Source organism: Cynocephalus volans, chromosome X, assembly GCF_027409185.1.
Source record: "Cynocephalus volans isolate mCynVol1 chromosome X, mCynVol1.pri, whole genome shotgun sequence".
Lineage (NCBI taxonomy): Eukaryota > Metazoa > Chordata > Mammalia > Dermoptera > Cynocephalidae > Cynocephalus > Cynocephalus volans.
In genome coordinates, this window is record NC_084478.1 from 69,095,788 (window position 1) to 69,121,152 (window position 25,365).

General features: G+C 41.0%; 1 protein-coding gene across 1 annotated transcript; it reads left to right on the top strand.

Annotated features, from left to right (window-relative positions):
* Nucleotides 1–7,947: 7,947 nt before the first annotated feature.
* Nucleotides 7,948–9,586, top strand: LOC134368039 (EZH inhibitory protein-like). The gene is made up of 2 exons (XM_063084652.1): nucleotides 7,948–9,295; nucleotides 9,333–9,586. Exons 1-2 carry the CDS (start codon nucleotides 7,948–7,950, stop codon nucleotides 9,584–9,586), a joined length of 1,602 nt encoding a protein of 533 aa, XP_062940722.1.
* Nucleotides 9,587–25,365: the final 15,779 nt, after the last annotated feature.

Consider the following 25,365-nt stretch of genomic DNA (forward strand, 5'->3'; position numbering starts at 1 on the left):
TCCCTGGGGGTCAGAGGGCAGGAGAATTGCGGTAGGGAGAATTCTAAGATGCCTCCTAATGACCTTTGACCTTGTATAACCCCCTCACGTTGAGAGGGAGAAGAGCCTGTAAATATGGATGAGAGGATGAGATATCTCTCCTGTGGTTATATTACGCTCTATGGGAAAAGATATTTTGCAGATGTATTAAGGTCCCAATCAGTGGATCTTCCAATAAGGAGGTTATCTTGGGTGGGCCAGGGCTAATCAAGTGAACCCTTAATATGACCTGGGCCCTTCCTGAGCGACTCAAGCATGAGAGGGTGTACGGGGGGTTCGAAGTGACAAGGAGCTGTGTGGGCCACCTCCAGGAGCTGAGAGTGTGACTGAATTCTGCCAGTAACCTGAATGAGCTTAGAATTGGATTCCTCCTCAGAGTCTCCTCTGAGAAACACGGCCTGGCCAACACCTGATTTCACCTTGTGATACACCAAGCGGAGAACAAATTCATGCCACCTACGGATTTCTGACCTACAGAACTGCGAGCTGATAAGTACTCATTGTTTCAAAGCCACTAAGATGTGGTAGTTTGTTATGATGCAGGAATAGACAACTAACACAGATAGAATTGCTGGGTCATAGAAAATGCACATGTTCAGCTCTAATAGAAAGTGCCGAACAGTTTTTCAAAGTGCTGGTACCAATTCATACTCCCACCGGCAGTAGAGGGTTCCTGCATATCCTCAGCGACCCTGGATATTGTTACTTGTCTTGGCTATTCTGGTAGATGTTTGGTGATATCTCACTGGGATTTTAACTTGCATGTTCCTAGTGACTGAGATTGAACAGCTGTTGGTTTATTGGTCAGTTGGTTAGATGCCCTATTTTGTGACGTTTCTGTTCAAATATTTTGCCAATTTTCCATTGCTTTATTCTTTTTTCTTCTTAATTTTGGGAGGTGTTATATTCTGCCCATAAGACATTTGTGGAATATACATATTACAAATATCTTTCTCCCATCCCAAGCTTTATCTTTTCGGTCTCTACATGTGTCTCGATGAACACACATCCTTACTTTTGAAAAAGTTCAAATTACCAATGTTTTCCTTTGTCATCAGTGTCCTTATGGCCTGCTTCAGATATCTGTGTCTACCTCAAGGTTGTAGAGTTACACTTATACGTTATTTAGTAGAAGCCTTAACTTCTGGAATTAATTTTTGCATATGGCGTCAGTAAGGGCCAAAAGTTAGCTTTTTTTCCCATACGGATGGATTTCCATTTAGTCCAGCTCGACTTACTTAAAACACTATCCTTTTCCCAGACTACTGTGGTGGCACGTTTGTTGTAAATGGGCAACCAGATATATGTGAGTCCGTCCGTGACCCTTGTCTTTGCTCCATTGGCCTATTTGTCTGTTCCTGTGCATGTACCACACCATCTTAATTATCAGACCTTCACAGTTGATCTTGTTGTCCGGCTGTGAAAGTCCTGAAAAGACTTCTTGTTTTCGAAGGCTTTGGCTCTTCTTTGATCTTTGATAGCCTTTTATAATTTAGAAGCAGCATGCCCATTTCCATTTTTAGAAAAATGCTGGGAATTTGACTTGGATTTCATGGTATCCATAGCTCATTTTCATTGAAATTCCCTCGTCAGTTTACTTTCATAATATCCTCATCCAATCCATAAACACGATATATCTCTGATTTATGTAGGTCTTTATTTTATATCTCTCAGAATTATTATGCAGACTTCTGGGCAGAGATCTTGGGAATCTTTTGTTAGGTTTCTTCCTAGGTGTCTGATGTTTTCTGATGCTATAATAAATGGCATTAAATATTTTTTTCTCTTCATAATTTTAACGTTAGGATATAGACATCTAGTTGAGTTTTGCAATACTGACCGTGTATCTAGCAACATCATGCTAAATACATTTGTTAATTATAATACTAGATATATACATCCTTTTAGATTTTTTTGTGTGTGAACAATTGTAGAGTTAGGGCTGGGTCTGGAGCTCACATCCCCTGAAGCCCTTGTCCAGACTGGGTCACCAACCCTTCACACGCAGGTTTATGAGCTAGGCAACCAGAAGAAAGGTCCTTGGAGCCTTGGTTGAAGAAAGAATAGTCTTTATTTCTGCACACACATGTCTAGGAGCTAGGCAGTCCAAAGAGAAACTCAAAATTCAACTGCTACCAGGAAGTCCAAAGAAAAACTGAGCAGCTGCCTGCAAAGTAAACATGAGACATGAGCTCTCTGTCCGCCAGCAGTTCAGGGCCCTTGCTCCACACAACTCTAAAGAACACACGAGAATAGCAACAAAACTAAAAAGATACATTGGCCAGCTTGAGCACTAACTCCACCCACACACACAATTTGTTTACAGAGAATATACTGCACCACACCCAACTGGACCTGAGGTGAGGGGGCCTGATTAAACTATTCTGTTTTCCCAACAACAATCTATTGTGTCTCTTTTACTTCTTTAAGAGCTGAGAAATCTTTCTCCAAAGACTCCAAGTAGGCATGCATCCGTATCTCATGGCCTAGAACTGGGAAGTGCCCATTCCAAACCCAATCACCAGAGGGGTGATGGGATTGCTACGACCTGCTTAGTCAACCACACAGCCCTTTATATATTAGACAGATTCTGTTTTGAGGCACAGCTTTTCTCTACTTTAAGCAAATATATAAATACTTGGAAATGAAACCTCTGATCGGAAAGGTGAAAATCAGGAGATAAATGATGGTGGATCGGTACTGATGGTGTATCCCTTCAGGTAAATGAGCTGAAATTACAAATCTTGAGGAACATCATCTCCTAAGCAAAGACTGATATGTTTAATATTTGAAAAACCTTTGTAGATTGGGGAGGAAGAATTGGCCTTTAAAATGAAGTAGTTTGCCTCAAACATACTCTTGCGGTGATCATAAAATACAAAATTGTCACAGAAACTTTAACACGTACACATATCAAACTTTTAACAATAGTTATTGATCACTGGTAGAATTGCTTGTGATTTAAATTTTGTTTCAAACTTTTCTGAATTATCTAAATGCTCTGTCGCAGGGCTTGTCAACCTTGACACTGTTGACATTTTGGACCAGATAATTCTTTGTTGTAGGAGGCTTCCTTGCGCATTCAGGGGGTTAAGCAGTATCCATAGCCTTGATCCATTGGAGGACAGTAGCACTTCCGCTTTCCCCAGTTGTGACAAACAAAAATGTCTCCAAACAGAGCCAAGTATCTCCTTGGGGACAAAATGCCCCTGAATGAGAACCGCTGCTCTACAGTGAATGAGATTCCTGTCCCCTTCCCTCACCACCAGTTTTATTGAGGAATGACTGACAAATAAAATTGCATATATTTTGGGTGTACAATGTGATGTTTTGGTATGTGTATAAACTGTGCAATGATCACCACAGTCCACCTAATTAGCATATCCATATCCATCACCTCACAGAGGTACCATTGTGTGTGTGTGTGATGAGAATACTTGAGATCTACTCTTTTAGCAGATTTCCAGTATGCAATACATTATTATTAATGTAGTCTCTGGGGGCTCAAGGGTGGCAGGCCCCAAACCTCCCAGTAGCCCCTTTTATCCCCCCGCCATGGGATGAGCAAGAGAGGGAACCGGTAGGATTACTCCTGCCACCCTAGTGGCCAGGAGAGCCCGGGAGGAAGGTGAGTATGCTGCCTGCCTATTCAGCCCACAGAGAGACACTCAGACGTGGCACGGGTTCCGTCAAGGGGATTTCCTAACTTCAACCTATCATCTTAAAGGTCATGTGAGCATGCACTTGCTCTAATGCTTTGCTATTGCAATCACGCGGTGAGCACGAGTGCGGAAATATCTTTTATCCAACAATTTTAAACTATGTCTTTCCTTGTCCACTCCCTGGCGGCTTCTGTCAGGTGCCATCTTTATTTCTCCTGTCCAGGCGAATGTTTTCAACAGATTACATAGGCGTATGTGGGTGGGGTCGTGGCTAGTTCTCTGCCCCGGGAGGAGGTGTGTGGCCTCAACGCCCCAACAGTAGTCACCATGCTGTACATTAGGTCTCCAGGACTTATTTATCTTGTAAGTGAAAGTGTATCCTTTGACCAATATTTCCCTTTCCCCCCACTTTCCAGCCCCTGGTTACCACCATTCTCCTCTCCGATACTGTGGATTTGACTCCCCCCCCCCCATTTATATTCCACATGCAAGTGAGAGCATGCAGTATTTGTCTCTCTGTGCCTGGCTTATTTTACTTGACATAATGTCATCAAGGTTCGTCCATGTTTTTGCAAATGGCAGGATTTCCTTCTTTTGTAAGTATGTAGAAAGCTAGGTAGATATAAAAAGATGGGTAGATAAGGGAGATAGATGGATAATTAGATGTAAATATGCACCAGTATGTTCAGTACATAATGTTTTTTATTTGTATAACACAGCCATTTTCCAATGGCATTGACTGTTCTTCAAAAACATCCTATAAAATCTGCTTAAGTATATGGTATGGACGTGCAGTCCTGCTGGAAATTTAGGTTGTTTCAAATTTTTAAAAAGTAAATGACACCATGACAATCACCTTTGAGTGTATAACATTGTGGTTATATATGACTATTTTTTTAGGATTAATACCCAAAACGGGAATTGTAGCATCAAATGGATTTCATGATTGTGACCTTTTTTTCTATGTATTGTGAAATATCCAGCTGGCCAGATGCTATGAATGTAGAACCCCATGTGGTAGCATGTGAGAGAGAGAGCCTGGTTTTCTACAACAGCTTACATCGAAATTAAACATTTAAAGGTAGCTGTTTTCCAAAGTGCAAATAGCTGTATTTTTAGGAACGTAATAGTGACCTATGCTCATTGAAAACATTCATAAAGCAAAGTATGAGAACAAAACTCACCCTTCTATGATTTTCCATGAGCAAATAAATACATACATACATATACACTCCCTCTAAACAGGAGCTGTGGGAAAGAGAAAGGACAGGGTGCTGAAAGCACACCTGTGGAGTTCAAGAGAGGGGCTTCCATAGAAGAAAGTTGGAGACGTGAGAGGATAGCCAGTCCATAAGGAAAATACTCTTTTAAAAGAGGGGCACGAAATGAGTCAGGCACAGAAAGAGAAATATCACATGTTCTCACTTATTAGTGGGAGCGAAAAATACATAAATAAATACACACAAAAAATGGGGGGGGGTGAGGGAAGAAGACACAACAATTACAATTCCTTGAAGTTGATAGGACAAGCGAACAGATATGAGGTTGTTGGGGGGGGGTGGGGGGAGGTTTCGGTAATGGGCCACAATAATCAACCACGTTGTATACTGACAAAATAAAATAAAATTTAAAAAATAAAATATAAAAAAAAGAGGGGCAGGGATGATCTGTAGACATTGGAGTTATTCCTAAGTCAGAGGTCATGGCTAAGGCCCAGCGTGATTTCAGAGAGGACAAAAAGAAAGATCCCAGAATGAAAACTGAAAGGACATCTCCCCCACCCCCGACCTGAGGAAAACTGGATCCACGGAACTAGTTCAAGTTGACCTGTAGGATTAACAGGACATCTATGAGATAAGTAGTGGCCAACAAGTTCACAACAGAATCACCGATTCCCACTGTCTATCCAATCTGCTCCTTGGCCGAGCAAGTCTTCCCTATTCCAGGAAGCAGTGCCACCATCCACCCGGATACTATGGCTGCAGTCTAGGAGCCATCGCTGATTGCTCTCCCTCCTCCCTGGCCTCACAGCCATTCAAGCTTTCCCAGCTGAGTCCTCAGATACCGACATCGTGGAGCAGACAAGCCATCCCCCGGCTCTACCCTGTGGGAATTCTAGCCGCACAGAGTGCATGAGCATAATCACGTGGCCATTGTTCCACAAGACTAAGTTTTGGAGTAGTCGATGACTTGAACACATTCTATTCATGTATTCTTCATTTAAGTAATCCTCTATTTCATCAGTATTTTTTTCATTTTCCATAGTCCGTTCCATTTCAGTTTTATTAATTGTCTATTTCATCCTTCATAACCTTGAATTCTCATTCCAAATTTCATCCCATTAGTTTCTATTCCATCCCGGTACTTTACATTTTTAGTGGATCTTTCATAGTCCATTGATTTCATGTCAATGCATCATTGCATATTCTGTCCATACTCTATATTCCTTCCTATTTAATTTTTCCTTCCTCCTATTTTGAAAAATATTTTATTTTGCTTTATATTTCATTCCTTTTATAATGTAACTTGTACAATGTCTACGTGTATTTTTATTCCACACGCCATAATTATTTCCATTCTCCTTTCCATTCCATTTTCCCATTATATTCCATTCAATTGCCATCCCATTCAATTTTCCATTCCATATCCTATTCAAGTCCATATTCCATCCTCTATTTCATTCCAGTTTCCGCTGCAATCAGTCTCCATTTCATCCCGTTCTGCATTCCATTTCAAATCCATTTTCCATTCCATATTGTTTGACATTCCAAACACCGTCTCATTCCATTTTGTGTTGTTTCACTCTGGTTGCTCAGCCAGTCCAGTCAACATCCCATTTCATTCTGCAAAATTGTTATAACAGTGACTTTCAGGAGAGCGTCTTGCTGATATTTTAATCAGGGAACCACAAATGTGCATGGCCTGCACCAAGAATTTCCTGTCCTGGGAATTTATCCACAACAAGATGATTGAAGAGGTGAACAACTTTTTTAGTAAGAACGATGTGCCTCATAGTGATGGTAATAGGTAGTGAAAAGTTGGAAACACCATAAAAGCTGGTCAGTATTGGAATGTTTGAAACTGTAAGCTTCTTCTCTAAATGGAATGTTTTGTAGTTAAAAACGGCTTGTGGAAGTGTATTTATTGACGTGGAAAGAGTGTTTGGACTTTCAAAAGCAGGTTACAAAACAATATCTAAGGAGAAAACGATTCCATTTCATAAAACAAAACAAAGACAATGGAAAATATGGAATATATACGAATGGCCTTTCTACCAACACATAAGTAAAGACTTCCCCTATCTGCCTGTGGGTATGTGGGAATTTAGGTGCTAGTTTCCTTACATTTGCTTTTCTGTTTAGGGTACTGAACATGCAACCCGTTAGTAATGATGACTAAAAATGAGTGTCCAAATATGAAACTTCAAGTCTGTGCATCACAGCATATTTATATCAACAGAAACTAGAGACTAGTCCAAATAAATGAATGTACATTCGCCTGTGGATTTCCATGCAGCTCATGCAAATGTTATGCATATTTAAGGACAGTATCACCCTTAGTCCTATGCAACCTGCAGCCTGTGCCTCAGGGGTCAAGGCAGCGAGAAACCTCTTACTGGAATATTTTAAATCCCCCTCTGGCATGCGAGGCTTGAGGGAGGCAGCAGGTCCCCTCCCTTTTCTTGCCTTCAGGCCTCTCTCCAACCCTGAAACCCACCGGACCCAGCATCGTGTCATCCAGATGCCTGGACGAGTCTTGGAGAGTCCCTTCTGGGGTCACACATGGGCACAGTGTCCTGACTAGATGCTAAAAGGGACACATGACTAGGGGATATAGCCTCTGGGTCAGCGTGGTATTTCTTCTAAGCTATCACTTGAGATTGAGCCACTGGAATGGTGCTGACAAGCTGATCTGGAGCGACTCAAATATTCCTACAGAGAGACTCCCACCCCCCCTCCCCCGACCCTCCCCCGAAACACACCCCCCCTCAGGGGCCGGGTTTAAGAAAGGGGAAATTCCCACTCTTGACCGGGTCACGGCAGACCACCGAGGGGCGGAGCACATCCTCCTGTTTGAAGCCAGATGGCTCTGGGTTGGATGGCTCCGGGGAGAGGTGTCACGTGACATGTGGCTCACCAATCGGAGGCGAGGATTCGGCAGTGCCCGCCCACCCTCCTCACCCCAACGGCCGTGGCTCTACCTCCCGTGATTCGAGCAGCCACGCTCTGAGCGAGAACCTGGCGTTATGGCCACCCGGTCCCACGGGCAGAAGGAGCAGAAGCTCCAGCAGGGTGAGGTACCCGCAGAGCCGAACGACGAGGCCGCCTGTGCCCCTGGCGAGGCCTGTGGGACCGGCAATCACGATCCTGTCGCCTCGGTCCCCACAGCCTGGAGTGATGTGTCTCCCTCGGGCAGCGTCTCCCTGCGGAGCAGCCCAGCAGGTTCCTCCACCGCCTCCGTCTCCGCCGCCATTTCCATGGCCGATGAGGACCCGGGGCTGCCGTCCATGGCCTGTGTGCAGGCGAAGAGGCGCTCCGACCCCCAAGGCCGCCGTAGTCCCCACGCAGAGCTTAGACAGGTGGTGCCCAAGACGGACGGCCAGGCCGCCCTCGGGCAAGCCCCGGAAGGGACTGGCCAGGCCAGCGGGCACCCGAGCCCCGGGAACGGCCGTCGTAGGGAGCGGCCCTGCCGCCAGCAGCCTGCCCAGGCTCAGAAGCCTCCAGGGCGCCATCTGCCTCAGCCCTCTGGGCTTTCGCCGCCATCTTCTCCAAGGTCTCGGCGCCGCAGCCGCCGCCGCCGCCGCCTCCTCCCTTCCACTGCTCCGCAGAGTCCCGCATCCCGCTCAGGGCCTGCCCTCCGCAGTCAAGCAGACGGGGCAGGCGCTGCCCTCCGCGACCGTGCATCTGATCCAGGTGCTGCTCGCCACAGCTGCACTACTAGCCCGGCAGGGCCTGCCCTCCGCAGACGTGCATCAGGACCAGGCCCTGCCATCCAAGTCCGCGCCACCCGGTCAGACCCTGCTGTCCGACGCCGCCCATCTGCGAAAGGTCCAGCTCCTCGCAGCGGTGCATCCCAGTCTGGTCTTGCTCTCCCCAGCCGCGACAGCCCGCCAGGCCCTGCTTCCCACGGCGGTGAATCCGGGTCAGGATCTGCTGTCCGACGCCAATGTCCATCTGCGCCAGGCCCTGCTCTCCGTGGCCGCTCGGCAAGTTCAGGCCTTACTCTTAGCAGCACCAGCACGGCGCCAGGGCCTGTCCTCCAGAGCCGCTCCACCCAGCGAAGGTCAGCCCTTCTCAGCCGCCACTCTCTGTCTGGGCCGGCTGGCGGGAATCCTTCTCCCGCTGGGAGAAGACTGGTTTTTCAGAGCAGCCCAAGCCCTCCTGATCCTCAGGTCCCAAGCCTTGGTTCTCAGCCTACTTGGCATGCAGTCCGTATGCGTGCCTCCTCACCCTCACCTCCTGGTAGGTTCTTTCCTTTCCCTGAGCAATATGGTGAGACCTCCTCCTCCTCCTGTGCCACCTCCTCCTCCTCTTTCACCTCCTCCCCTAGGTCTCCTAGCCGAAGCCCTTCCTCTTCCCCTACTAAGTTTTCTGGCCAGAGCTCCTCTTCCTCGTCCCCATAAGTTTTCAGGCCTGAGCTCCATCTCCACTCCTAGCCCTGCCAGCCTTAGGCGCGCCTTGCTGCCGGAGGTTGATGCCCTGAGCCCTGCCTTTCCAGGAGAGCAGGCCGAAAGGGAGCCCTCACCGCCCTATGCCGCCTGCAGTGTGACCACCCCCTGTGAGCATCCTCCAGGACCCGCGAAGAAAATCAACATCTCCCGCTGCGCTGAATGGGCTGCCTGCTCCGCGGTTGCCTGTGAGATCTCCAGGAGTTCTAGCCATTAACCAGTTCTGAAGCAGTTTTGAAGCCTCCTTTCCCCATGACTCCACCAAGCAGCACTTATCTGCTGTTGGCCCTTGATTCCAGGCCCCCTTCTCCCTCAGAAGGCCCTGTCTTTGGCCCTAAGCCGAGATTTCCATTTTCCAAGTTACTTTTATATAATCAAGTATTTTAATGAATAAAATTAAGATATTGGTTTAATTTAAAAATTGCAGGGTTTTTTTGTTTGTTTGGTGTGGGGGGTCAGGGTCCATAAAACTGTAAATCCTCTGTCTTATTTGGAGAATTAAAAGAAGGCTGTGGGCATGCTAAGTGACTCTGGAAAAGAAGTGGAGTATGACACTATCTTATCAATCATTTATTGTCTCCGTTGGAAGAGGAGTTCTGTCCAGGACTTAGTCACTGTATAACCTCTTAGCATAGGAGATTTGCAGCCTGGATGAGAAAAAGAGGACAGGGTTTAATCCAAAGTGGCTAGAGAAAAGGAGGTGTGATGGAGATATCCATATCCAGGATTAGGAAAGAGGCTGGGCATGGCCAAGTATTGGGGAGGGGGCGGGAGGATAACCCAGATGGGAGTAGGGAGGCTGGGAGGAAGACCCAGGATCAGGAAGGCGGAACAGCAGGGGTCAGGAGTCTGAGGGGGGAAGGCCTCAAGTTTGTAGAGGAAGGAAGAGTTTGTGTGTTGGCAACAGGGCTCCTGAAACGGGAGGTCTGGTGTGTGGGAGGGTGTCTTGGGAGGGTGATTCAAGGTTAGTGATTGATGAAGGGGAAATGGTCAGATATTTAGTGGGAAAAAAAATGTGTTAATGGACAATTCCAACGTAACAAAATAATTGTGACCTAGTCTGTGAGCAAGTATGTGAAGATGAGTGTTTGTGTGTGTCTCTCTGTGTGCACATATTTGGCACGAATTGCGTTGGCATACATCATCCTAACAGGGTATATACTTGGTTCTTGGAATAGGTGTGAACGTGGTCTTATCTTCTGTATTCTACATTTTTTGACTTGATCATACGACTATTTCTGCGATGGGACTCAACTTAGCCTGTCTGTCTTTTTGGAGTAAGATTCCCCCAAACTTCACTTCCGTCTGACCACAAAGGGAAAGACTTGGTTTTGGTTGTTTTGGCCTGTGGGGTGCCAGAATTCAGGCTGACTGGGAACATGGTGGTGTCTTTAGCATGTGGAGGAGGGGAAAATTCCTTTGAGACCTGTAAGCTCAGTATGAGGAGTCCCAGCATTTTTACTACCAGTGGAACCTACCTGAGCTTTCACTAAGATTTCCCTGGATTTGCTGAGTGTTTATGTGACACAAGATGGGAGTGTCATGAAATACAAATGATAATGGTAATATAAGGGTACTTCAAAAAGTTCATGGAAAAATGGAATTAAAAGATAGTATTAATATTTCCATGGACTTTTTGAAAACTCCTCATATCTTTCACTTATTGAACATAGTGCTAGTGCTTCACACGTATTTTCTCATTTAAGCCTCACAACTTTCTGGTGAGGTATGTCTTACTTTCTTCCTCATTATACAGATGGGGAACAAGAGGCTCAGAATTGTTCTGAGGTCAATACCTCACAGACAACTTGTTGAACTTGGAGGTTTCAAACGCACTGGAGTCCAACTACATGCTAGAGTCTGTGTGATCCTGAGCAAGTCACTTAACTGCTGATCCTCAGATTCTTTACCCATATATACATCATGAGGTTGTTGTAAGGATTACATAAGGCGCTGCACATAAATTGCTTTTAAGGGTGTCTGGCACATATTGATCACTCTATTAAATTTAGTTCTTGTGATTTTTAGTATCATTATTATTGTTAGTAACTCAGACATTTCTCGCACAAGAGCTACCATTTAATACTTCACTAGGATACCGGATACAGTGTGTTTCCTGGAACCAGACTGTCACATCCTCAGATCAACATCTAAACTGTTCTAAAGACATTACACTCTTGTATGTTCTGTCTGGATAGCATGGAGAGTATTTAATTATTTTCCATCCTTCATTCTGAGCAGTGCACTATTAGTAATAGTAGTGCCCATTTATTGAGACACTAGTATACCAGCACTAATATCTGATGATAACCCCGGCAGGTAGGATTTATTTTTCTCATCTTACAGATGACCAAACAGGTTCAGAAGCATAGATGGTCTTACTGGTCAAAAAATGAAAAATATGTAGGACAGGATATATCCGACTCCGAAGCCTTTCTGCTCAAACTCCCTTCAGTTTCAGTAATGTACAGTGTCATTACAGACTGACTTCCCAACTGAACTGCAGGCTCAGTGAAGGCAGTGGCCAAGATGCCTCACTCTTGTGTACTTGTTAAGGTCCTCAGAGAAGCAGATGTTAAGACAGGATTAAATGTGGGAGAATTTTATTAGGATAAATGCCTGTGAGAGAAAATGTAGAAGGAGCTGGGAGAGACTGGGAGGGCTGTGATGCTAGATTGACCTGGAGTAAAGGAGAGAGAGAATGAAGGTCGAATAGAAGTACAGTGATCTTAAACTGCCATGTAGTTCTAATGAAAGTTCAGTAAGTCATCATGGCATCCATGGGCCAAAGTTGCCCATCAGAGGAGCCCCATGTCTCCGGAAATGGGCCTGCCTTAGTATCTCTGCCACACCAGTCATTGACTGGGACCAGCTTATGGGAAGCATGGCTTCAGTGCAAATGTGGCAGTGGATTTTGGTGTGCTACAATTATGCTCCCTGAAGTTAGAGATCTGCAAGGCACATTTTCATGACCCCAGATCTATTGTAAGTGCATGGTAGGTACTCAAGTAGTACCTACTGACTCACTTATATGGGGATTTAATTTGTATTTAAAAATGGTCTAGAAAACAGTTTGAAAATTTCTTATAAAACTAAATGTACAATTACTATATGACCCAGAAATTGCAGTCTTAGCCATTTATCCCAGAGAAATGAAAACTCCTGTTCACATAAAAGCCTGTACACAGATGTTTATGACAGGTATGATTCCATTTATATAACATTGCTAGGGTTAGGGAGAAGTGGATTGCGGAGGGAAGTGGGTATGGTTACAACATGGCAACACAAGGGATCCTTGTGGTTATAGAACTGTTCTATATCTTGACTCTGGTGGTGGATACATGAACCTACACATGACAAACACACAAACAAATGAATATAAGAAAACGGGGGAAATTGTAATAAAATAGGTGGATTATATCAATGTCAATATCTTGGTTGTGATATTTTACAATAGTTCTTCAAGATGATACCATTGGGGGGAACTGGGTAAAAGGTGCACAGGATTTCTCTGTATTATTCTTACAACTGAATGTGTATCTAAAATTATTTCAAAACAAAAAGTTTAACAAAAAAATAATTTTATGTGACAAGATCAAATCTTTAATGAGATCTTGTGACCACAACCTTCCTTAGCAGAGCCTCTCTCTAGCATAAGTGTGAGAAATGGAAGATACTATAGCCTTCGTAATGGTAAAGCTATTTCTTATTTCTGAACAAACTGGATATAGGAAATTTGTCTATTGTAAGAGAAAGAGCAGAGTAGTTAATACTAGATCTCTGGATTTGGACAAATTGGTTTAAATCCAGTTCCTGCCACTTACTAGTTATGTAGTATTAGAATAGTTGTTTAAGCTCTATGTGCCTCTGTAAAACATTGATAATAATGTCAGCTATATAGATTTGATGGTTCATTAATTAATACATGCAATTAGAATTGTGCATGGTACATGGAAAGTACTCAGTATATATTAAGTTGTTTCTCTAGGTTAGCATGTCTCAACAACTCTTTGATTTCCAAAACCCCATTATGGCAACAGCATCCCCAGGACAACTGGGATGTGTCCTCCAAATGCCCATCACCTCAATCTGCCCTAATATTTGAGATGTGGGTGTAGTATGACCTCTGGTGAAAGTGCTTCTTATTCCAGGCTTTAAACATTTTGAAGCTATAGAAAAATCAGAGGGAGATAAGCCATTTCCATTTGGATACGTGGGGAAAAAAGTGAGGCAGTCAGGAGAACTTGGATATAAGGAAAATAAGATTGTACTCTAAGGGTTAACTACAAAATAAGAGCAGATATATTTCAAAAGCACATTTAAAGATAAAATGGGCTCTGCGACCAAAGCCTAGACTTGACTAAAGATATTACCGCAGGTGCTTCTCAAACTATTATGTGCATAGAGATCTCAAAGGGACCTTTGTTAAAATGCACATTTTGATTCAAGTAAAAAATGGGGTGGGGCCTAAGATTCTACATTTTTAAGAAGCTCCCAGATGATACCTATGCTGCTGGTCCATGGACCAAACTTTATTAGCAAGGAGAACCAAAATGGCTTGAGGATCTTCAGTTATATTTAGGATTAAGACTATATAAATTATTTAATCAAAATAGCCAACAGATATAAAAAATAATGGTAAAAAACAGCTGAGATATGATTTTATTTTTCTAAAATGTCAGTAATTTAGTATAAAATATGAATTTGTAATCTTTTTCTATGACCAAGTGGGAATTCTTTTTTTCCAAATCAAGAAATATGTTTTTGAAATTCCCTGTGACATGTGTAAGTCAATTGGAAGTTAATTGGATTGAAATCAAGGAACAAAAGTCTCGGACAGCATTGCTTTTGATGAATCCTCTCAAAAGATAATTGAACTTCTTAATTATGAACATTTATGTCCATTTGAAGCCGTTGTCTATCAGGAATGTGTGCTTGTGTGAGCACCTGGCCAGTTAATATACAATAAATGTCTAGATATGTTTTAAAAGTGTTCTGTAGTTCCTATCTTGGGATATGGTGGAGCCATAAATCTTCAGTATAATATTTAAAGACCTCTGGGTCAGACGAGATTGGGTGCGTTCAGGGTGCATGGACCCCGAGAGAATTATATTAAGTGAAACAAGTCAGGCACAGAAAGAGAAATACCACATGTTCTCACTTATTGGTGGGAGCTAAAAATTAATATATAAATTCACACACACACACACACACACACACACACACACACACACACACACACACACACACACAAAACCGGGGGGGGGGGGGGAAGAAGATATAACAACCACAATTACTTGAAGTTGATACGACAAGCAAATAGAAAGGACATTGTTGGGGGGGAGGGGGGAGGGAGAAGGGAGGGAGGTTTTGGTGATGGGGAGCAATAATCAGCTACAATGTATATCGACAAAATAAAATTTAAAAAATAAAAAATAAAAAAAAATAAAGACCTCTGGGTCCTTAGTTTACAAGTATCATAAGCATTTAACTAAATTGTTATCATAAATTGAATTGTGTGCTTAATTACTGATTTCATTTTGCACTTCAGTTCAAAGTCCATGCAGGATTCAGAGATTCTCTTTATTGGTAAAAACAAAAAAGTTTTCTTGTGATCCTCTTCAGCTGGAGCCAGCCAGTGTGGCAGCAAGAGAGAAAGAATCAACAATGCTTAGATGAAAGTAGGATTAAAAAAAATTGTTCATTAATGGTCTTTGCAATAAGGCTTATGTTCACAGCAGAGAAAAAATAAGGGAAAGAGAGGAAATGGTTTAGGTCGTTTCGAAGAATTTTCACTCTTAGATACCACTTCTGGGCAAAGAAATCAGAATGACCAAAAAGACAGAAAAGAGAAAGCCCAGAGTGGCAAGGTGACCCCCTGCTACAGTCTCATATAATGAATGTTGAAAATCATATTGACTGTTTAAATTTAAGAAAAATATTTCTATTGTTATTATAAAATAAGACAGTGCATATATATGCATAAAATAAAAAATGTGTTGTCTACAGGGCATGAGTTCTTATCATTCAATAAAATTCTACATTATAATTATGTGTGAATAGTTCTAAGAGGATCACCAGTATTTCATTTTTCAGTGGCCAATTAATTAAATTTACACGTAGATTTGAGAATGGTTGAAACAAGAAAGCAGTCTCCTTATGAGAAAACTGAGGAGATATTAAATGAGTAAATAGGGATTAGAGACAAATGTTAACTTGTGAAGTATTCAAAATGCTTGGTAATATTATAAACCACATTTCTAACAGCTCTGTTGAGTTATAGTTTACATACAATAAGTGCTATATATTTTGTGTGTACACTTTGATAATTTTTGAAAATTAAAAAAAAATTTATCATATATATCTCTGGGGTACAGTTTGTTGTTTCCATACATGCATATATTGTATAATGACCTAATCAGAATAGCATATATAGCACCTGAACATTACCATTTCTTTGTGGTTATAACATTCAAGATCCTCTTTTCTGGCTATCTGTAAACATACAATATGATATCGATGTGGTAAATTTTGACACATTAAACCATCATCATCAAGATACTGAACATCTCCATCGTGCCCAGTACTTTCTTCAAGCCCTTGTATAATCTTTTCCCCCCACCTTTCCTGGCCCCCATTCCCAGGCAAACACTGTATCCTTTATGTCTCTATAGATTATTTTGCATTTTCTAGATTTTTACCTAGATGGAATCATACAGTACTCATATGTACTTTTTTTCTGTCCTGCTTCTTTCACTTGGCAAAATTTTTTGAGATTCATTCATGTTGTTGCATTTATCAATATTTCAACACCTTTAACTGCTGAGCAGTATTTCATTTTATGAGTATACCACAATTTGCTTATACATTTTCCCATGGATGGACATGGGCTGCTTTAAACTTTTGACTATTACAAATAAAGCTACTATTAGAACATTCATGAACAAATCTTTGCTTGGACAGATGCTTTCATTTTTCTTGGATAATTACTTATGTAAATACATTTTTTTAAGATGACCAAATTATTTTCCAAAGTGGTTGTATAACTTTATATTCCCACCAGCAGTATATGACAGCTCCAATTTATCCCATATCCTTGTGAGTACTTGGTATGGTCACTTGTTAATTTCAGCCGTTCTAGTGGGTATGCAATGCTATCTCATTGTGATTTTAATTTCCATTTCCCTAATTGAGACTAAAGATGTTAATCATCATTTCTTGTGCTTATCTGCCAGCTGTATATCTTATTTAATGTAGTGTATGAAGAACCACTTTTCAAAGTAAAGTTGCATTATGTACTCCTGAAGAGTGTATAATATTCTGTCAAGAGTACAGTTTTTCATTTTGACACAATTGAAGCTTTAATAAAAGATTCACTTCTGTTTATTATGGGAAATATATTGAATCTGGTGTTTGTAGAACAAGTCTGTATCACCCAATCTTGTGAGGGTAGTGATGCAAACATTTCTGTTACTTTTTCGTGATTTTTTTAAGCCAGGATTTCTCAACATTGGCATTATTGACATTTTGGGCTAGCGTCCCTGGCTCTTCTACATACTAGATGCTAGTAGAAAAATCCCAGTTGTGACAATCAAAAGTATCTCCAGATGTTATCAAATGTCTCTGGAAGTAGGGGAGCAAATTTTTCCCTGGTTGAGAACCACTAATTTAAACAAATAACGATTTTCCAGAAAATACTGTTCTCTTTGTCAGCAATGTTCTCTACTGCATCTCCGTCTAGTTAAGCCCTTCTCCTATTTCAAGACTTAGGGACATATATCTTCCTCTAGGAAGCCTTTGCTGACCCATCGGACAAGGAAAAAGGCCTCTTTCCTGTGATTCTACAACTCAGTATCTTTAACTTTGTATAACACTGATCAAACTGTGTTGTCATTGTGTACCTGTTTCCCTTTCTATTCTTGTGAGATTTTTGTCTGTTTTATCACTATGCCTGTAACACCTGGTACACCAAATGTTGAAGGAAGGAATGAAGATACTTGCCATTTGTGTCCTTTGTTGACATGTGAACTCCAGCTGGAAAGAATACATCATTTGCATTACATTTACATGGTAAATGAGGTTCTATTGCAGCTGCGATGTGAACCTTAGAAAGAAAATATAAAAAAGAAAATTTGAAGTCACGAAGAGAAACAGACACCTGCCTCTACTAGTATTGTTAATATAATTATGTTGATTATAGATATAATTGCAATGGTGAGATTACTATAATCTGCTAGGTCAGATTTGAAGTTTCCCTTGATTAGGAAACCTCTATTAATTGGAAATATAATTGCTCTGTATATTCAAAATATATAGCCCATAGTTATACTGTAAATTAGCTCTAGTCCAGAGAGAAACTAAAATCACAGTTGCCAGGAAAAATCTTTAGGATTTGTGAATTTAGAACTATATAAATCTAGAGACCCCACTTTAGCATTAACTACCTTAGAGTATGGTTGGAAAGAAAGGTGCATGTTGAGTTTGGAGAGTCCTCTGTAGAAGCTGAGTGCATTATACAGCCTCACAGGGTAGCATGCTTCACCAGGGTCTGGCCCTTGAATGAAGGCTGGGAAACCTGATTTGTCTGCACCAATAGTGGATGGGTCTCTCAAGTAGCAGACTTGTTCTATGTATCGAAAGTGAATATGTGTAAACGAGGTGTCAAGTGAATAATAATCAGTGAGAGCCAGACTCCCTGGCAAAATCCTCTGGCAAACACATCATATTCGCCAGTGGCACACAAACTGCATGGAGTGTATGTCAGTTATCAACATATTGTCCATCAACTCAAAGCCATCCTTCTACGAGTACGTGCTGCTTTGTAGTGTTACTCAAAGGTGTGGGTCTTGCCCACTGACCTCTCTCTTTATTTATTTATTTATTTATTTATTTATTTATTTATTTATTTATTTATTTATTTATTTATTTATTTATTTATTTATTATCTGCTTATCTCTGGGGCAAAAATAAATGTAAAATTTACCATTTCAACCACTTTAAAGTGTACAGTTCAGTGGCATTTAGTATGTCCAAAATGTTGTACAAGTTATCAACTTAGTCTAGTTCCAGAACATTCTCAGCACCCCAAAAAGAAATCCTGTACTCTTTTAAAAATTTTTTTATTTTGTCAATATACAATGTGGTTGATTATTGTGGCCCATTACCGAAACCTCCCTCCCTCCTCCCTCTCCCCCCTCCATCCCAACAACCTCATATCTGTTCACTTGTCGTATAAACTTCAAGGAATTGTAATTGTTGTGTCTTCTTCCCTCCCCCACCAGTTTATGTGTATTTATATATTTATTTTTAACTCCCACAAATAAGTGAGAACATGTGGTATTTCTCTTTCTGTGCCTGACTTGTTTCACATAATATAATTCTCTCTAGGTCCATCCATCTTGTTGCAAATGGCAGTATTTCATTCTGATTTATAGCAGAGTAGTATTCCATTGTTTATATATACCAAACTTTCCGAATCCACTCATCTGATGATGGACATTCAGGCTTGTTCCGAATCTTGGCTATTGTAAATAGTGCTGCAATAAACACTGGACTACAGGTATCCCTTTGACATGATGATTTCCATTCCTCTGGGTATATTCCCAGCAGTGGGATAGCTGAGTCATATGGTAGATCTATGTGTAATTGTTTGTCGAACCTCCAAACCATTTTCCATAAAGGCTGCACCATTTTGCAGTCCCACCAACAATGGATGAGAGTTCCTTTTTCTCCGCAATCTCACCAGCATTTATCATTCACAGTCTTTTGGATATTAGCCATCCTAACTGGGGTGAGATGGTATCTCAGTGTGGTTTTGATTTGCATTTCCCAAATGCTGAGTGATTTTGAGCAGTTTTCCATGTGTCTGTTGGCCACTCGTATATCTTCCTTTGAGAAATGCCTATTTAGCGCTGTTGCTCATTTTTTAATTGGGTTACTTGTTTCTTTGTTGTAAAGTTGTTTCAGTTTCTTGCATATTCTAGATATTAATCCTTTGTCAGATGCATATTTTGCAAATATTTTCTCCCACTTTCTTGGTTGTCCTTTAACTCTGTTAATTGTTTCTTTTGCTGTGTAGAAGCTTTTTAGTTTGATATAATCCCACTTATTTATTTTTCCTTTGGTTGCCTGTGCTTTGGGGGTCATATTCATGAAGTCTGTGCCCAGGCCTATTTCCTGAAGTGTGTCTCCTATGTTTTCTTTAAGAAGTTTTATTGTTTCAGTGTGTATATATAATTCATAAATCCATCTTGAGTTGATTTCAGTTTATGGTGAGAGGTATGGGTCTAGTTTCATTCTCCTGCATATGGATATCCAGTTATGCCAGCACCATTTGCTGAAGAGGTGGTCTCTTCCCCAGTGTATAGGCTTGGTGCCTTTGTCAAAGATCAGATGGCTGTAGGTGTGTGAGTTGATTTCTGGATTCTCTATTCTATTCCATTGATCAGTGTGTCTGTTTTTATGCCAGTACCATGCTGTTTTGGTTATTATAGCTTTGTAATATAGTTTAAAGTCAGGTACTGTTATGCTTACAGCTTTATTATTATTATTATTATTTTGCTCAGAATTGCTTTGGCAATGCATGGTCTTTTGTTATTCCATATAAATGTCTGGATAGTTTTTTCCATTTCTGAGAAAAATGTCATTGGAATTTTGATAGGGAATGCACTGAGTTTGTATATCACCTTGGGTAGTATGGACATTTTCACAATGTTGATTCTTCCAAACTAAGAACATGGTTTATCTGTCCATCTTCTTGTGTCCTCTTTAATTTCTCTCAGCAGTGGTTTGTAGTTCTCATTATAGAGATTCTTCACATCCTTGGTTAACTCTGTTCCTAAGTATTTTACTTTTTTGGTGGGTATTGTAAATTGGCAAGCTTTCTTGATTTCTCGTTCTGCATGTTCACTATTGGAGAATAGAAATGCTGCTGATTTTTGTGTGTTGATTTTGTATCCTGCTACTGTGCTGAAATCATTTATTAACTCCAAGAGTTTTTTTGTAGAGGCTTTGGGTTGTTCGATATATAGGATCATGTCACCTGCGAACAGGAACAGCTTGACTTCATCTTTTCCAATCTGGATGCCCTTTATTTCCTTCTGTTCTCTGATTGCTCTGGCAAGTACTTCCAACACTGTGTTGAATAGGAGTGATGAGAGTGGGCATCCTTGTCTAGTTCCTGTTCTTAAAGGAAAAGCTTTCAGCTTTTCCCCATTCAGGATGATATTGGCAGTGGGTTTATCAAATATGGCTTTAATTATGTTGAGATACTTTCCCACTATACCTAACTTATAGAGGGTCTTTGTCATGAATGAGTGCTGAACTTTATCAAATGCTTTTTCAGCATCTATAGAGATGATCATATGGTCCTTGTGTTTGATTTTATCGATATGGTGCATCACATTTATTGATTTGCATATGTTGAACCAACCTTGCATCCATGGGATGAATTTCACTTGATCATGGTGTATAATTTTGCATATATGTTGTTGTACTCTGTTAGCTAGAACTTTATCCAGGATTTTTGTGTCTATATTCATCAAGGATATTGGCCTGTGGTTTTCTTTTTTTGTTGTATCTTTACCTGGTTTTGGTGTCAGGATGATGTTTGCTTCATAGAATGAGTTTGGGAGAATAGCCTCTGTTTCAATCATTTGGAATATTTTGTAGAGAATTGGTGTCAATTCCTCTTTGAATGTTTGGTAAAATTCTGCTGTGAATCCATCTGGTCCTGGGCTTTTCTTTGTTGTGAGCCTTCTGATAACAGCTTCAATATCTTTTATTGTTATTGGTCTGTTCTGATTTGCTGCGCCGTCTTGGCTCAGTTTTGGTAGTTTGTGTGTGTCCAGAAATTTATCCATTTTCTCCAGATTTTCAAATTTGTTGGCATATAGGTGTTTATTGTAGTCTCTAATGATTCCTTGTATTTCAGAGGTATCAGTTGTAATATCACGTTTTTCATTTCTAATTTTTGTTACTTGTGTCTTCTCTCTTCTTTTTTTAGTTAGCCGTGCTAATGGTTTGTCAATTTTATTTATCTTTTCAAAACACCAACTTTTTGATATATTGATCTTTTGTATTGTTTTCTGGGTTTCAATTTCATTAAGTTCTGCTCTGATCTTAATGATTTCTTTCCATCTACTATCTTTGGGTTTGGATTGTTCGCATTTTTCTAGTTCTTTAAGGTGAAGTATAAGGCTGTTCACTTGCCATCTTTCCATTCTTTAGAAGTAAGCATTTAATGTGATAAATTCCCCTCTTAGTACTGCTTTTGCAGTATCCCACAGGTTTTGGTATGATGTAGCATTGTTTTCATTAGTTTCAATAAATTTTTTGATTTCCTGTTTGATTTCTTCTTGGACCCATATGTCATTAAGTAGAATGCTGTTTAATTTCCATGTGTTTTTATAGTTTCTAGAATTTCGTTTGTTATTGATCTCTAATTTTAATCCATTGTGGTATGAAAAAATGCACAGGATAGTTCAATTTTTCTGAATTTCTTGAGACTTGATTTGTGACCTAACATGTGATCTATCCTGGAGAATAATCCATGTGCTGATGAAAAGAACGAATATTCTGAGGTTGTTGGATGGAATGTTCTGTAGATATCAATATCTGCCAAGTCCAATCGGTCTAGTGTGTTGTTTAGATCTTGTGCTTCTCTGCTGATTCTTTGCCTAGATGATCTGTCCAATAATGACAGAGGGGTTTCAGGTCCCCTGTTATTATGGTATTAGTGTCTATTTCTATCTTTAGGTCTAATTGAGTTTGTTTTATAAATCTGACTGCTCCAACATTGGGTGCGTATATATTTATGATTGTTAAGTCTTCTAGATGGATCAATACTTTTATCATTATGTAGTGGCCCTGATTATCTCTTTTGATGGTTTTTAGTTTAAAGTCTATTTTATCAGATATATGAATATCTATTCCAGCTCGTTTTTCATTTCTGTTTGAATTGTAAATCTTTTCCATCCTTTCGTGCTTAGTCTATGTGAGTCTTTATGTGTGAGGTGGGTCTCTTGAAGGCAGCATATAGTTGGGTCCTCCTTTTTAATCCAGTTAGCCAGTGTGTGTGTTTTGATTGTGGAATTTAAGCCTTTTACATTAAGAGTTGTTATTGAAAAGTTTTGATTTACTCCTAGCATTTTATTGATTTTTGTTTGGATGTCTTAAGTGTCTTTTGTTCCTTTCTTTCTGATTCCCTGTTTGTTTTCTGTATTTGTTGGTGCATTGGGTTGTAGATAGCCTTTTTGTTTGTTTTTTGTTATCCCTTCATAGATGCTATTTTTATTATACTAGTGGGTTTTGATTTTTCTTGGGTTTTTATGCCAGTGGTAGTTGTTTTTCAGGTACCAAACCCAGTACTCCCTTGAGAATTTCTTTTAAGGCTGGCCATGTGGTAGTGAACTCCTGCTGTTTTTGTTTGTCTGGGAAATATACTATTTGCCCTTCATTTCGGAAGGATAGCCTTACTGGGTAGAGTATTCCTGCCTTGCAATCTCTGTCTTTTATTCTTTTTAATATATCATCCCATTCCCTTCTGGCTTTTAGGGTTTGTGATGAAAAGTCTGATGTTAGTCTGATTGGGGCTCCCTCATACGTGATTTGACGCTTCTCTCTTGCAGCTTTTAAGAGTCTCTCTTTGTCTTTGAGTTTTGCCAATTTGACTATAACATGTCTTGGAGAAGACCTTTTTGGGTTGAATGCGTTTGGGGATCTTTGAGCTTCCTGAATCTGAAGATCTTTTCCAATAACTGGGAAGTTTTCTGCCACTGTTTTGTTGAATATGTTTTCAATGCAATCTCCTTTTTCCTCCCCTTCTGGAATACCCATGACTCGGATATTTGAGCACTTAAGTTTGTCTGCTATCTCTCTTAGATTTTTTTCAATGCTTTTAATTCTTTTTTTTTTTTTTTTTGTCTGCCTGTGTTATTTCAAACAGCCCATCTTCAAGGTCAGAAGTTCTCTCTTCTACTTCGGCAAGCCTGCTGTTTGTGTTGTGTTTAAAAAACACAAACTCTGTGTTGTGTTTTTTATTTCGTTGAATGAATTCTTCAGCTCCGCAAGCTCTGCTACATTCCTTCAGGGCATTGATTTCCTTGTACATTTCTTCTTTCAGGTCCTGTATACTTTTCCTCATTTCATTGTGTTGTCCAGCTGAGTTTTCTTGTATTTCATTTAGTTTCCTTAGAATTATAAGTCAAAATTCCTTGTCAGACATTTCAAGGGCTGCTTGTTCTATAGGATCTAGAGCTTGAGAATTATTACCCTGTGGTGGTGTGCTTTCTTGATTTTTCATATTTCTGGTATCTTTCCTTTGATGTTTAGTCATTGTGGCAGGGGGTGTCACAGTCTACTGGTTTGACACTATTGTCTGACTAGGATGTTGCTGGGGTTGGCAATCTGGTATTGCTACCTCCATGTCTGCTCAGTTGGCCACTAGTGCCTTGTGTGTGTGGTTGCCTTGGGTCTTGGGCCTCTCCAAGGAGCCGCCTCTCTAGTCAGCATGAACTCAGCTGGGCTGCTGGGTTGCATGCCAGCACTGCAGGGTGTGTGGTCTCTGCAGAGCTTCCACCTCCCCTGCTGGACATCTCCCTGCTCCACACACACACGGCTGAGCCGGGGGTGGAGTCGGGTGGCAGATGTGAAGCCTACCTGCTGGGTCGTGGGCCAGCACCACAGGGCATGTGGTCTCTGCAGAGCTTCTGCTTCCTGCTCGACATCTCCCTGCTCCACGTGCATTCAGCTGCTGGGTTGTGAGCTGACACCGAAGGGTATGTGGTCTCTGTGGAGCTTCTGCCTCCCCTGCTGGATGTCTCCCTGCTCCTCGTGTACTCAGCTGGGCTGAGGGTAGAGTCGGGTAGTGGATGTGAGGCCTACCTGCTGGGTCATGGGCTGGCACCGCAGGGCATGTCTGGAAAGGGATTTAACCTGGTAGAGTCCTACAGAAGTTTGGAGTAGGTGTGGCCGGCTTTTCTACTTTTTATTTTGAACTTTCTTTGCATTAGAGGTAAGGGCTGTCCATCTTGAGTCAGCCATCTTGCAAGAAAACCCAATACATTTCTGTTGTTTATAAATTACCCAGTCTGGGGTGTTTTGTTATGGACAATGGACTAAGACACCTACCCATATCAGGGTCTTCTTATCATATTAGGTGGAATACTCTACATATTCTTGCTCCTACCATGGAGGTTCCCTGTCATGCAGACATGCCTCTAGCCATCTGTGCCACAGCTACTCTTCAACACAACCACATGCAGTCTCGTAGCTCACCTCCATCATTAATGTCTGCCATAGGTATGTTTTCTTTTAATTTAAGTTCTGTTATATCACTCCTTTGTCATAGACAAGGATTCTACAGAATTTCTACATAGCAAAATCTTCCATAGGCATGGTGCTGGAACTTATATTTGGATTTGGAATATATGTTCTCCTTATAGAAACAGTTGTTACATTATGGCTTTTTGAATGTTTTTCACATGCTCCATGTATCTGTGTGTGTTTCCCCACTTTCCCCATTTAAGTGATTCTGGATGGACTGGGCCAATTGTCTATAGTGCAGTATACAAAGTGATACACCTACTTCACTACCTACAGTGTTTCAGGGACCCATCCCAGACTCAACCTCCAATGCTTAGACCCTAAATTTTATGTCTAATTGTTCCTGAATTAGTTGTCTATTGCTGCTGTATCAAATTTCCACAAAATTAGTGGCTTTAAAAACTCACAAATTTATTCTCTTACATTTCTGAAGGTCAGGAGTCAGAAATGATTTTACTGGCTAAAATCAATGTGTCAGCAGGAATGCATTCCTTCTGAAGGCTCTAGGTGGAGAAATAATTACCTTTTTCATCTTCTAGGAGCCTCCTGCATTCCTTTGCTCATGACCCCTTCTTTATATTCAAAGCCAGTAGCATAGCATCTTCAAATCTATATCTTCTCTGACCTCTGCTTCTGTGGTCTCTCTTATTGACCCTCCTTCTTCTTTCTTAT

What these genes read in the sequence shown, in the direction of transcription:
- LOC134368039 (XM_063084652.1), top strand. Translation starts at nt 7,948, where the DNA reads ATGGCCACCCGGTCCCACGGGCAGAAGGAGCAGAAGCTCCAGCAGGGT. An exon ending in TTCCCCTACTAAGTTTTCTG is followed by an intron (nt 9,296 to 9,332) that starts GCCAGAGCTCCT and finishes ATAAGTTTTCAG; the next exon opens with GCCTGAGCTCCATCTCCACT.